The sequence below is a fragment of the Pleuronectes platessa genome, chromosome 4 (assembly GCF_947347685.1).
Source record: "Pleuronectes platessa chromosome 4, fPlePla1.1, whole genome shotgun sequence".
In the NCBI taxonomy this organism is placed as follows: Eukaryota; Metazoa; Chordata; class Actinopteri; order Pleuronectiformes; family Pleuronectidae; genus Pleuronectes; species Pleuronectes platessa.
The window spans coordinates 27,490,282-27,505,158 of NC_070629.1; the positions used below are offsets into that span (position 1 = coordinate 27,490,282).

The window sequence follows — 14,877 nt, forward strand, 5'->3', positions numbered from 1 at the left end:
AGAGGGAAATATATGTAAATTAAATTGGTTTTGGTTTGATTTGTTGATTTGGTTTATTTTGATGGGAAAGGTAACTGGGTCCCATGACCAGAATTAATGTTGGATGGAGGGACTGTGGCATTGTGGGTCAGAGCCGGCGTGGAGGCCCCAGATTGAATGGCTATTATACATGGTAATTATTTTACATTCTCGTTATTTTCTGATGTGTTTTTCTTTGGGTAATACATGAAAATACTATAAAAAGATATGACATCTTTTTACATTTGTCTTAATACTTGTCACTAGACAAACTAAAATGTGTTTTCAAGATCCTTAAATTATTCTCAAAACAAATTCATATTGAAGTTCTAGATCTGTAATAATAAGTTTGAATTATTAGACAGCACAAACACAAACCTTTGCATTAGTCAGGTTGCACTCAGGTTTACAAAGCTCTAGGTTCAGGTATTAATCCATAAAAAACTTCCATGACGGTGGCGTGTAACAAAAAAATACTTAAATTTGATTTTAGACCAACAATCCTATGAAAGATGAAAGATGGAGGGAGGACGTCCTCCTCCAGAGACACTGGTTCCATCTCGATTCCCAGTTTTCAAAGTTCTGCACAGCGATGACAATGGAGATGTCTCCATGACAACTGAGCGAGAGCAGCCAGCGAGGTTTGAACATCGACGGGTTTTATTCTTCAGACGGGTCAAGAACCAAATGTCATTCTCAGCCATGAATTAACTATTGGAAGTCAAATGTGGATTTCTAAGAAAGGGGCCGCTCAGTGAAAGGGCATGATGAAGGGGGGGGGGGGGAGAAGAGAAGACCGGACAGGAAGGGTAGAATTCACTTTTACACTCACAACAATACAAACTAAACGTAACTGTGAAAATAGAGAAACGTTCACTGTTACATATTCTCTTTGTTTTGATTCACCTGCTGCATTAACGCTCTTTAATTCTGTCCCTTTATCATTTTGTAGCTTTCACTGAACTCCCAGTTCTCCCAGAATAATAATCACATGACATGTTGTCATTGTCAGAGCAGCTGTGCATCAGGAGGGAGATGAGGGGGGGGGGGGGGGGGGGGGCGCCCAAGAAAGAGACTGTGGGTGGTTCGATCTCCGGCTCCTCCAGTCGGCATTCAGAAGTTATCTGCACGGTATCAAAGGGCCGCCTCACACCAGAGGGTTTTTAACTCTTTAACAAATTTTAAAAAGAGCAGGAGGGGGGTGGAGCCACGATATCGAGGTCCCAACAACACATGGGCTTGACCAATCGGGAGTCAGTCTCAATCATGAGGCTTCATCTTGTTCTTATGGCATCAAAATAACCAGAAACATGAACTCGATCATACGTCCTTGTGATGTAGGAGCTACCTATGATGTATACTGCAGCCAGCCACTAGGGGGAGATCGAGGCACTTTGGCGAATCGTCATGTCGTCCATTTTTATTGACAGTCTAGGGGACACAGTTAAAGTCCTGGACAGTGGTGTATCAAGCTTGACTGGTCTGAACCCAGCAGGACGACTGGGACCAGCTGACGGACTCTGTCGGGGGGGACACCTGTCAGTCTCTCTTTCTGGACAATATCCACCATCTCCAGTCAGAACCACTGGTGCAGAAAGATAAGAGTGAAGTGTCTCCCACACACCTTCACACAAAAGAACGCAGGGACCAGTAGAGCAGCAGAGGAGCTGTGGAGCTGAGCACCTGCAGACTCACTGGTTGTGTTCTGAGTGTCGTATGAGTTATTTTTCACTACATTCATAGAAAATGTTATAAAATACAAAACTCTGAGTTAAAGCTCCTCTAATAAAATCAGTCTTTAAGTAAATCTCTGTTTTATTGAAGGCTCACGGAAGAAAAAACTATTCATCAAGTTAATTTGCTCAATAATTCAGAAGAACCGTCTGTTTCAAAGAACATCTGTTAGTGTGTGTGCGCGTGTGTGTGTGTGTGTGTGTGTGTGTGTGTGTGTGTGTGTGCGCGTGTATGTGTGTGTGTGTATGATATCAAACAGTTTTTTTACAAAAGGTTGTTACTAAACCCCTCAACGCAGTTTTAGCTAGGCTCTACTGCCCCCTTCTGGTTCCTGTGTATCATTGCAGCAGCAGCAATCTGAGAGACTGAGAACATGTTTACGGTCTCTAGCGCCACCTGGTGGGAAACCATGGTACAACGGAGAGGAAAGGAAATGTCTCTAAATCTCAAGCAACAAAAAAAAGAGGAAATATGAATAAACTTAGATCTTACTAATCTTTTGATAGGTGATTTCATGGAGGAGAATTAAAAACACAGGGTCAAGTTAATATCTAACCAGATTAACACCAATCTAATTCACAACAATTTTTGATGATAAATAAAGACTGTATTATGGTTTATTATAGTTTACAGTATCACTGCCAAAAACACATCAATCTGAACATAAACAATCTGACGTTCTGTTGTTGATTGTTGATTAACTCTGTTTAATTCCTCTTAGGAATGTGAAGCATCTTGTTAAATGATTCTTTGGCATTATTTTTACAAACAACTAAATATGTTTTCTTCTGTCACATCAGCACCACATTATTATATTATTATTATACAAGTATACAGATCTGGCTGTTTAACTACAAAATGTAAAAAGTTTACATCTTTGTTAACCGTGTCTGATTTTCCTACTTTCAACACAGTTGTAGGATTTGATGCAGTTCAGTTCAAACACAAACCAAAATATTGTGTTATTTCAGTGTTATTTCCTCAAAATAACATAAACATACTGGTTTAATATGCATTCATCTTTTCAGTTTCCTCTTTTTCTCTCAGCAATCTACTGAATAATATCTCATTCAAAAAGAAAAGTCAGACGATGACAATAATAAATTTCTGTCCAGCAGCAAGTTCTGAAGTCTGAAACGGCAGAAAGTCTTTGAATGCACCACAGAAAATGTTTAGTCTCTGCTTCAAACTGTGTAATCGTTAAACATGACCTCACTTTGGTGAGAAAAGTGATGATAATATATTTATAATCTTAAAAAACTGTTATTTAAATAAACTATCAGCCTGAAAAATGGAAAATCTAGCAAAAAACACAAAGGTAACACACAATTTAATTTACTAATATTAACGCTATTATAAGGCAATGAGCTCATCCGTGTGTGTGTGTGTGTGTGTGTGTGTGTGTGTGTGTGTGTTTGTGTGTGTGTGGGTGGGTGTGTTTGTGTCTGTTTGTGTATGTGTGTTTGTATGTGTGTGTGTGTGTGTCCCTCACCGAGCTGGTGGGCCTTTCCGAGGCAGGAGAGGGAGGCGTTGAGTCGGGCACACTCTTCTTCGTTGGCACCAAACTTCTGCAGCAGCTCACACACCTGCTCCTCACTCATGTCCAGCAAACCCTCCAGGGTCACCTCACCTGGGCTCATCTCCTGCAGCACGCACACACAAACAGACACACACACACACACACAGACACACACACGGACACACACGCACACACACACACACACACACACACACACACACACACACACACACACACACACACAGACGAACACACACACAGACACACACACACACAGACACACACACAGACACACACAGATAGACACAACTTTAGGAGTATCAGACATTTGGTTTTAAGTACAAGATGAACTGAAATGTCTCACTTTGCCCTCAAATATCAACAAAAGGTGACAGTATCTTATCAACTGATTACACGTAATGTGGACTTGTGTATATACACTATAGAAATGCTTAAAAATCATCTGTGACCCATACGACCGGCCTCATAGAGGACATGCAGTTTATAACATAAGAGCAATAATAATACATAAGAACTAAAGTCCTGGGTCAGTTAGTTTGTTTTTTACAAAGAAAACCAGACTTTTATTCATTCTGTCACTGACTCATTATTTACCAAGTAACACTAAAATGGATGAGAATGAAAACAGACCATAATAAGGATATTTTTAATGTTTTTGTGTCTCTTGGTTATAATATTAATATATGTTGCCAGATTTATAATTTGAGTGATCACATTGCTATTTTTAGATTTAAAATAAAAACACTATCTGAAAGAAGATAATGAAAATAAAAAGCACATGTTCCCTCTTCAGATTTGATCAAAACATATTTAAATGACGACAACATTTAATTTCCCATCAAGAATTAGATATATGGCTCATATGCCACGTGTCCCCAGCCTCACGATTACGTGGATTTCACACATATAATTTCCTACGAACCCTTGATGAGACCAGCCTGTGGGAATTCACACGAAAACTTTCTGCATCACTTTTCGTAAGATATCTGACGTATACATAAAACAAAAGGGTGGTAGTTTGAAACCTCACCTGCGTGACCTCCTTCCTCAGGTTGACGATGCGGAACCAGTGGCAGAGGCGAGGGAAGTCCTCCAGCTCCGCACTGCGCTCCTCTAAGGCCACTTTGCACTTACAGGACAACTGGCGGCTGAAGTACTTCACCAACTTCCCCTGAGAGAAGAGAGAAGGAACCACAACGACCACGGGGTTTAAACATTTATATAGATTTCACTTTTAATAGTTGGATTTAGTTTCTGCAGAGTTCATCCTCTCTGCACAGAATCGAAGGCTGTTTGCAGAAAATGAATTCAGATCTAAAATGGGTTGAAATAAAAAATAGTCTTCTAATAACTGCTTGGTTTTGTCCATTATATCATAAAATGTTTTAGCATTTATCCCGATTGTGAACAACAAACTCCTCCTAAAAGCTTTTTTAATCCAGATTGTCTTTATTCAGATTAATTATTTTACCAAAATTATATCATCATTCCATCATTCAGTTGTTTTATATATGTTTTATAAAATGTTTACTTTCATTTTACCTCACTTTTATTTGTATTATTATAATGAGACTTTTGATTTACTCTCTATGTTGTTTCCAATGTCAGTGCAGCCCCTTGAATCTCCCCCTGTGTATAACCTGCTTTATAATTAAAACTACCTGACCTTGTGTATTGGACCTAAAGAATCAACCTGCTCTTTAATTCTGAAACTCAAAAATAAAAGATGAATAAATGTTAATATTTGATCCTAAACTAGTTTTTCCAAACATCTTTATAAACCCTGACGTCCAGAATCCAGCAGCAGCAGCAGTTTGTTCAAACTGGTTATTGCAAAGTCACTGAAATCCCAGTATACGAGCTGAAGAATCGATGCAGGGAACTTCTCCTCCACCTCAACCTCCACCACTGAGATCACTTAACGCCTGTTCGATCCACTGGGGGCGGCTCAGTGGTTAGTGGCTGAAAGCTGTGGTTACACTGGGAAACTGGCACAGGGTGTGTTCGCAGAGAGGAGCGGACACATGCATCAGCTTTTATATTTCTCGTCTTCTGATCAGACAAACACATGTGGAGAAAAGAAACCAGTAACTGACCATAGCTCTGAACTCACTGTCTTAACTTTGTACCTGATGTGATGCAACATTTAACTGTAATTCACATGTTCAAAGCGTGTTTGAACCACAAAGGTCACAGACGTGTCCTCAGATAACGTGGTGAGCGGCGACAGGAAGTAAAAAAAAAATGATATTTCAGGCTGAACCAAAGACATGAAGTGAAAGAGACGAGGACAGGAGACTTCAGCTTCTCATGTTAAGGTCCCACATGCAGGGCTGGGCTAGTGCTCGGGCCTGGGTCAGTACTCTGGCCTGGGTCAGTGCTCTGGCCTGGGTCTGTACTCTGGCCTGGGTAAGTACTCTGGCCAGTGTCTGTACTCTGGCCTGGGTAAGTACTCTGGCCAGTGTCTGTACTCTGGCCTGGGTTAGTGCTATGGCCAGGGTCAGTGCTCTGGCCTGGGTCTGTACTCTGGCCTGGGTCAGTGCTCTGACCTGGGTCTGTACTCTGGCCTGGGTCTGTACTCTGGCCTGGGTCAGTGCTCTGACCTGGGTCTGTACTCTGGCCAGGGTTAGTACTCTGGCCTTGGTCAGTGCTCTGGCCTGGGTCTGTACTCTGGCCTGGGTCAGTGCTCTGACCTGGGTCTGTACTCTGGCCTGGGTCTGTACTCTGGTCTGGGTCAGTGCTCTGGCCTGGGTCAGTACTCTGGCCTGGGTTAGTGCTCTGGCCTGGAGGGGCTGGGTTAGTGTTGGAGCCTAGAAAGGCAGAGTTGGTGCTGAGGCCTCACCTTTCCTTTTCCTCGACAGGAAATGACATCAGATCAAGCAGATGCACAAATCTATTATTCAACTTTAAGTATCGCCCTCTGGAGGTGAAGATAAGAACAAGTCAAGGGTTCAAGGTTCCCCCGGTCTCTACTATCTGTTAATGTATTCACATACATGTTAACTATATTTTTGTCTTCTTGCAGTTTATAGTGCTTTTCATTATATGACAAACAGTAAAATCCGTTTTATGTAGAAACTCTATTAAATACATCTTTATGTACTTGTTATTAAAGATTAAGATTAAGATACATTTATTTTGTGTCGCTAATTGAAGTTCCCCTCAGATGAGAAGGAGCTGTGACCCGTCACTGAACCTGTGCTGATACAAACCAGCTCAATCATCATTATGTAATTATTACCTATTTATCACCATGTACTATTTACAACAGCAACGTGTGTCTTTGTTTGTGTTATTTTGGAATTCATGTAACTTCCTTCTGTTCAAACATGAATGTTTCACCTTCACAAAACTACTGATCACACTATAAAACCAAAAATACATATTTACAGCAATAAACTCTTCATCATGTTCTGTACTTGTCTTATTGTCAGTAACTGCATTATGTAACAACTAGAATCTGTAAGTGAAAATCGTATATATATATATTTGTTTCTATCCAAATAATACACAGTTACTGCAGGATAATGTGTCTTATCTAATTCAGGGAAAATACAAAAAGGCATCAGGGATTAACAAACCCATAGAACTCAAGACAAATTCACAGCAAAACACAAACGTTTGAAATAAAAAAAAATTGAAAAAGTGTTCTTTGGGAAGTAACAACAAACAAATACATTTTCTACTTGAGCAAAATAAGCCAAACATACTGAAAGTATTCAAAGTACTTTCCAAGTGTAGATTATTCACTAAGGAAACAGTCAAATACATCATAAACTACTGTATATTCTGATTATTACTTAAGAATAGTCTCTCATATTAATAAAAACAAACAGCAGATGATGCAACTGTAAACACTTATATCCACATATTAATTATTAGTGTTCTAACAGAGTCTGTGCAGGGGGAACTTGCTCATGACGCGGAGGGGGCTAAGAAAATCATCATTTTCAGAGTTTCCCTATAAAAGCACATATCGCACGTTCGATATTGATCGTTTCAATCTGAATTGGGCCAAAGAATCTTCAACAAACCACTGGTGACCACTGGGAAATGACAAAAACGTCTTTCAGCACCGGACAGCTCCCACACAGCCACGATTCATATCACACACGACCAGTAGTACGATGAAAAGAGGTGAATTTAAATCTGTAGGAAAAAACAACTGAGCAATTTTAATTGTGTTTCAGGAAGAAAAATGTAAAATATTACTAAATCAGAAGTTAAATCAAGATTACAACAACAACTGTGCACACATGCTTTTAACATGCTGGTAAACTGGTTATCATACTGGTATATTTCATCAGCTGTGGTATGAGGGGACGCGGGTTGGGAAAGAGCAGCTCGAGTCAATCTCATGTGGTTTGAGGCCTTTATCGCCTTTATCGTTTCATTCGTACGACAGAGACAAAAGCAGAAAGGAAAACTTGTCGTGGAAACAACTTTGGAGTGTGAATAGTTAATTCATCGTTAAGCTGTGGTGAAAACCAGAAGGGACCGAACACACCGGGCTGTGGACCAGGTGTGCAAGCAGAAGCTGCCGGAGCTAACCGGCTAACAAGAGCACGACACAAGCTGGAGATGATCCATGATTCTACCACGTCTGTGACTGCAGCAGAGACAGAAGGTAAGAAACAGGAAAACATAAATATTACTAATGGAGGTGTTCATATGGTTTTTATAGAAGCTCGTGCAGACAAACTAAAACCGTTTTCAGATGTGACCTGCAGGTGAAATCTGGGGAATTGGCTCCGGAGTTTATCTGTAGTTTGCTTTTCACACATGCACAACACAGCAGGAGGTTTTCTGCACAGACGTGTTCACAACAGCAACAAATCCTCTCGTTATTCAGGTGAAGTGAAGTTTTAACTCCGCTGCAGAGATCACGTGATTTTCTTTACTCGCTGTTTACCCTTAGTTTTCTGGGTTTATAAGTCGTGTCTCCTCCTAACACCAGTTTTCTGATACCACCTCTACATTAAACTAGTGAACAGGCTTGTAGAAGCTTTAAAGTATATTTTTCTGATGAGGAAACCATAAAATGTTCCTGTTATAGACTCAGTAAAACCCTGGTTAACACCACAGAATGATGCATACTTCCTAAAATGATGGAGTGGTCCTTTAAGCAGATTGCTGAAGTGCAGCATATGGAGCTGGTCCCATTTGAGACATGAGCCAAACTGACCCCTTCACGAGTGCTACACGCACGGTTAATCCAGATAAACTGATGAACACTCAGTGAAACAGACTAGGACTTCTACACCAGCTTTTTCTAATCAGTTAAACTGGAGCTCTTCACTTTCCTGCATTAGAAACATGTCCAGCTCTATCAAACAAGCTTTAACCAAGAGCGTGATGGTCTATAGACAAAGGGCAGTGCAGCTTCTGAGTTTAACTTTGTACTTTAAAACTTCAAATCATTGGCTGCTAGCCAGCACGTATAGTATTCATATTAACTCTACTGAACTGTAACATACTCAAGTAATTCATAAGTCATGAAACATGAGAGAAAATGGTTTATATTTAAGAAGTAGCAGGTAAAAAGACATAAATAATTTGTGTAATGATAGGAGCTGGATCGACACTGAAAGTACTCAATACTACAATAATATTATAGTAGACATTAAAAAGGTACTTCAACGATTTAGTACTCACTGTCCAAAAAGCTGAGGATACTTTTAAAAAGAGGAATCTTCAAAATCAAAGCAGCAGACACTAAATGATCTTGTTAGAGCCTGATGACATCAGCAGGGTCATTTCTCAAACTAAACCTTTAATCACACAAACTAAACACACAACACACACAGATCAATATCTAATGATCGAAATATTTCTAATAGCAGATGTCATTCGGGTCTTTACGTAGGATATTAGAGTTTTATGTGTCAGGTGGATTGAAACTCTCGTTAGCTGCGATTGGCTGACGTCTACCTTAAAGCCACATTATCCTCTACAGCCCAATTCTTATCAAACATAACAAAATACTCTTCACAGCCTTTGATTTCCTGACTATGAGTAGAAAAATACATTAGTTCCACATCTAAAGCAACAAAGCTGAGGTCTGAATAAACACTGCAAAGCCTTCACCCGTTGTATATACTTGAATATAAAGGAAAAACAACACTTGCCATTATTTCTTTCAAATGAAATACATGACAGGGTTTTTGCACGTCAGGTTCCTGTGTGTGTGTGTGTCTGTGTGTGTCTGTGTGTGTGTGTGCAGGCCTGAAAACAACAGATCATTCACCATGTGCGTTGATCATTCCAGTGTCTCCCAGGGATACCAGCAACGATGCATAATCATATTAATGGAAACCAGCAGTGACACGACATCGAGGTAATGATATGGGCCGCTATTCTGGGAGAAGCTGTCGGCTAAAACAGGGTCAGAGCTCCGAGCCTCCAGCCGATTCTGTCTGAGGCCCAATCTGGGTCCTTTGAGTTAATAATAGAGCTGGAGAAAGGTCCGCGTCGTGGAGGAATCTCCCATCGACACGCCGCTCGATTCAGATCAGGACAGGTTAACGAGGGAGGCTCTGCGTACGGCTGACGTCATCGTGATCCTGATCAAAACCCCGGGTGGACCACTCATTTGTCGCCGAGGCAATAAGAGGACGGTCGCCCTGGAAGGCTCGGAGGGTTTTAACAAGATTAGACGGTTCTCAGGAGAATGGGAATTAACTGTGGAGAGCGTTTCTCTTTGTTCTCGCTTGTAAAACACGTTTCTTTTCACATCAGCATTTCTTTTCACATGTTAGTTTATAAACACAAACAGATAAACTGATATGAACGGTTCAGTCCATCCGAAACTTTTGCAGAAGCACAAGACATATTTCTATTTCTACAGCGGAGAGGAAGTGCAGCCCACAACAGAACATGACTTTCAAAATATCTCTGACCTGAATTCATGTTGGAATTGTCTGGTCTGGTGGACAAAACTTAAAAAATAACGTTGCCAATAATCAATTATCATATTTTAAGCACTGTAAACTGTTGCATATACAGTACAACTATAAGCTTATTGAAGATAATTTTGAAAGTTGGTACAGAATGGTCAAACGTAGAGATACAACTATTTGTTTTGTACATTTCTCCCTGTTATGGCTTCATTAAGAGCTTCAGGTCGTTTTCAATAATATTAAGAAATCAGATTTCTATGCATTTATAAAGAGTAAAAGTGACCATCTACCGAATGAACATGAGCTGGGCCTTAATTAGTCCTGGAACCTCACTATTCTGAAAAATGGCAAATCTGTACGGTGGCCCAGAGAGCTCAACACACTGCGAAGTTAAGAAAACATCTTTATCAATTTTGACGGACACATGCTCTGTAAATAAGTTACAACACAAGCAAATACAGAAACACGAGTAGCAGACCTCCATAACTTCATAAAGCATTGAACTACAGTTAGGTGCATCCCTCTTTTTGGTCCCCTGGAAACTTCCATTGTTGTTTTGGGCTATTTGCAGGTGTTTTTTCTGCTTGCATGTGTTTTCTTAATTAGCATTGTGTTGAGCTCTCCCAGCCTCTGTTCATCTGGACAACAGGGGGAACTAGAGATCTGAACTTTGACCCTGATTTGAAATCATAGTAATCAATACTCTTATATTTATCATGACTGATATATAAAATGAACTGTGTCTGCAACATGCATCTGTTTTTTAAGAGAAACCAGCTGTTGTGTGCAACCGAGCACCAAACAACAGCAAAGGGACGAGTCCATTGATGTAATGAAAAGCTGAATCTAAATCAACTCACTCGGACTTACAGTATATTCACCAACAGCCCAGTGTCGACTAGAGTCTGATCACTATTTTGAGGAGATGTGGTTAAAAATATATCAAATGAACCTAATGAAACTTGAACTAACACTTATTTTAACCAGATATGGTTGATATGCTTTGCTGTGTCATAAATGTTGTTTAAAACCTTCAAGTTTCATACATATGGATTCATTAAACAAAAACTGTAAATCAATGGAAACTCAAGTATTTGCACTTTGTAAAGTACTGCAGTATTTATACACACTACTTCTCTACTGTTCATGTACAACAACAACCACAATATCCCTTAAGCATCCTATTCCCTGCATTCAATTCAACAGGTAGAAACACATATCTTCTTCTCTCTGATGGGAAACATCTTCTCTCTTGCATCACTGCCCTCTGCAGTCTGGAAGAATGTGTGCCACATCACGTCTCATGCTCAGAACATCATTCTATAATAGTGACGATAGTTTAAAACAATGCAAAGCTACTTAAACAAATAGGCAAACACCAGGGCTGCACATGTACCACTTGTCATATTTACATCACTTTTAAAAGGATGATAACTTCCTGGAACTTCGAATGTGGCACATCAATACAAATCTGCCCTTTGGAACCGTGGCACAAGTGACGTGATCGTTTCCTTTTAACAGTTTACACTCCTGTGTTCTCCGAAAGGAAAGTCAGGGTGTCAGCCTTCATGCAGCCAGAATAAAAGTTACAACAGCCTCCTTCCTCCTGCCCTCCTGTAACCTCAGTCCCCCTGCCACAGAGCACAGGAGCTTTGGTACAGATCTGCAAATCCTGATTATTAATCAAATAATGTATTTTTATTTCAAGAAAAGCTGAGGGGCCCATTCGAAAAAAGCTCAAACTGAAGAATATCCCTGTAATTCTTCCAACATATGATCCAGAGCTTATTAAAATGCATTAAATTCGCATGATTTCAGCAGATTGGTTAATTGGCTGTCTCCTCTTCCTGTCCCCTGTCGGTGTAACACCTCCTCTGAGACGCTCAGACACGTCACCGGGTGTATTACTATATGTTTATATCTTATATAATTCTGTATCCTCATATTCCTGTCGGGGGTGGTGGGATTAGGGTGACTTCTCTCCCTGTGCTGTGTTTCTATGTAATATATCACAGTGATATTCCCGCTGGGGCTTCAAAGTGTGCACACAGACACTCAGCGGTGAGTTTATTGCGACCTTATCGCACTTAACGCTGTTTGTTTTTATCTCCATGGGGTCATCACCGAAACACTGGGACGGGCCCTCTGGGTCCCCGGTGCTCGCTGGCTGAGTTTCCAGAAACCTTATCGCACTTTATGGCGTTTTATTCAGCGTATTAGTCCCTTCACAGCCTCATATAGAGAGAGGGGGGGGGGGGCTGCAGGTTGGAGGGGCCACAGTCAAACACAACATCATACTTGGATGCGATGGACATTACGTAACGTAACATATTTTTTTTTAGAGAAGACACCCGCCGGCCAATTACGCGGATAATGACATTTGGTTCCCAATCTCAGTAATCTGCTCGCCCTTGCGTAACGGCGGCGCGGCCTGGATGCGCCGCTCGGACGGTTGCGCAGGCTGCTGGTGGATTGTAAACACGGGCAGCAGCAGCAGCAGCAGCAGCGGTGGCAGCAGCAGCAGCAGCAGCAGCAGCAGCAGCCTACAGGCCTCACATATTATTCTGATGGAGAAGAGCCACCTTCTCTCGCCGCCTGCTGCAGAATGCGCAAGTCTACACCAGCCCCACTGCAGCCCCGTGGATGCAGCCTCCTCCTGATTTATTGCACTGCACTGAGCAGATAGATTTGCACCGGCGTCAATCTGTGCGTATTTACGCAGAAAAAGACGAGCAAGGCACAGGAGGGGGAAGAGAAAAAAAACATGCACAGTGGCCTAGAAATAAATAAGAGACGGTGACAGCCCCTGTATCGATTCACATTGAAGATGCACAGATTCAGCCATCACCACCCGTGCTTACCTCCAGCGTGCGTATCTCCTTCTGTGTCAAGTCGTTGGATGTGGCACATTTGGTCCGTAAACCCTCCAAACTGGAAATGCTTATGTCTATCATGTTCTGCACCAACTCGCACTGCTGCAAGGCTTTCTGCAAACTCAGATGCTGCTCCTCGCTTTTTGTCATCTCCTCGTTCATAGTTTGGGTCGAGCAGTGGTCGTTATATCCCCCCCACACTTTTTTTTTTTACCTCCTTCTGCACTTCAAATAATAACGGAACAGAAAGAAAAATATCAAATATAGAAATAAGAGAACAGAACGGGAATTCAGGAGAGAGACGTGGAGGAGCCCACGGAGCAGAGCGACCTGCAGAACGCCATGAAACGAGATGTTGTGGGTTTACAGACGAGCTTTGAGCCGTGAGAGACTCGACTCCATTGCAACAACAGTCCTCGTAGTTCCTGCTGTTTCATCCAGGTGCCTCTGCCTCCTACACCGAGCGCAAGGTGGGGAAGATGCGGAGCGGGTTCGCCAGAGCATCCATCGGGTTCCCCCTGCGAATGGACGTTAGAAACAAGGATGGCGGTAATAATAATAATAATAATAATTAAAAAATAAAAATAGAAAAAAGCTGATCAGCGCATCATCAGCGGACGTGAAGAGCCCGGTGGGTTTCACTGGTGCTGATGAGAGGACTGGATGCAGGTCCCTGTCTCCCGTGGCAGCAGCAGCATCCCGGTTCGCTCCCACCACACCGACATGTTTCCTGTCAATCAAACCCACAGCAACAGCATCGCAGGCAGCCGAGAGGAGGAGATCTCGCGAGATTAGGGCGGTGGGATCCTCCAGTCTGCAGGCCTGCACCAGGTCCACGCTCATCTCGCTCACTGGCTCAGGAGGGATGGTGGTAGACGTGTGGATGATTGTTATAATGCACATGCAGCTGTATGTGCACACTGACACATGTGCACGGACACACACACACACACACACACACACACACATGACACCTGCAGATCCACGCACTGATTTCATCTTTTTAACTTAGTTGACAAATAATTTCTCATAACATTTTGAACTTATCTGCATGAACTAATTTTTCTGTGCTCTGCAAAATCTTGGTCTCAATCTCACGGCTCAAATAAAATAAAGGTTACTTTTTCAAATTACAATAAAAAATGGAGAATGGCATGATTAAAAAAAGTGAAAGTTAAATAAATCCAATATGTGATTGGTATGTGATATAGAATTACTGGATTGCCGGGGTCAGGATCCTTTGAAGGTGCCCTGGAGATAAATCTCAACAATCACAAGAGGATTAAAGAGGTAAGACAGAAAAGTGTATGTTTCAGATACACAAAATTATGTTTTTATTATTAGAATTGTGTTTTTTCTTATGCAATACAGATATTTTGCTATAATTAAAGGCGCTGCAGAGGAGAAATCCAAAGTCTTTGGTTGAACTGTTCACTACTCACATCTCTTACCTGAGCTGAACCATCAGGATGCTGCTTTACTTTGAAGGGGTCACACGTTGAAGAGGATGGGAACTGCACTTGTAAACTATTGGTTTCGGGTCAAAATACAAAATATATGCATGTAGGCTACACTGCACCCTTGACACAACATGTACATATATGATTGTTCACATAAGTTTGTGTAATATATACAAGAATCAGACACTGGACACAGTTGTTGAATGGTTACACAACAGGTCAAAGCAAATAGTCCATTATCTGAATCCCTTTTTATAAAGGAGGGGATTTGGATGTGCCAAGACAAGACCTCAGGCTCCAAGTGATCGTGACAGTGATTAAATTATCTTATCATCATGATAACGCACACTAAA

General features: G+C 41.4%; 1 protein-coding gene across 1 annotated transcript in view; it reads right to left on the reverse strand.

Moving 5' to 3' along the window:
• The window catches only part of ksr2 (kinase suppressor of ras 2), a 79,983-nt gene extending 66,757 nt beyond the window's left edge, over positions 1-13,226 (reverse strand). Inside the window, exons 1-3 of the mRNA XM_053421289.1 lie at positions 13,053-13,226; positions 4,323-4,463; positions 3,245-3,395 (exon numbers count right to left, since the gene is read on the reverse strand). Coding sequence (XP_053277264.1) covers positions 3,245-3,395; positions 4,323-4,463; positions 13,053-13,226 — 466 coding nt within the window. The remainder of the gene's footprint in view (positions 1-3,244; positions 3,396-4,322; positions 4,464-13,052) is intronic.
• Between the last annotated feature and the right edge of the window lie 1,651 nt (positions 13,227-14,877).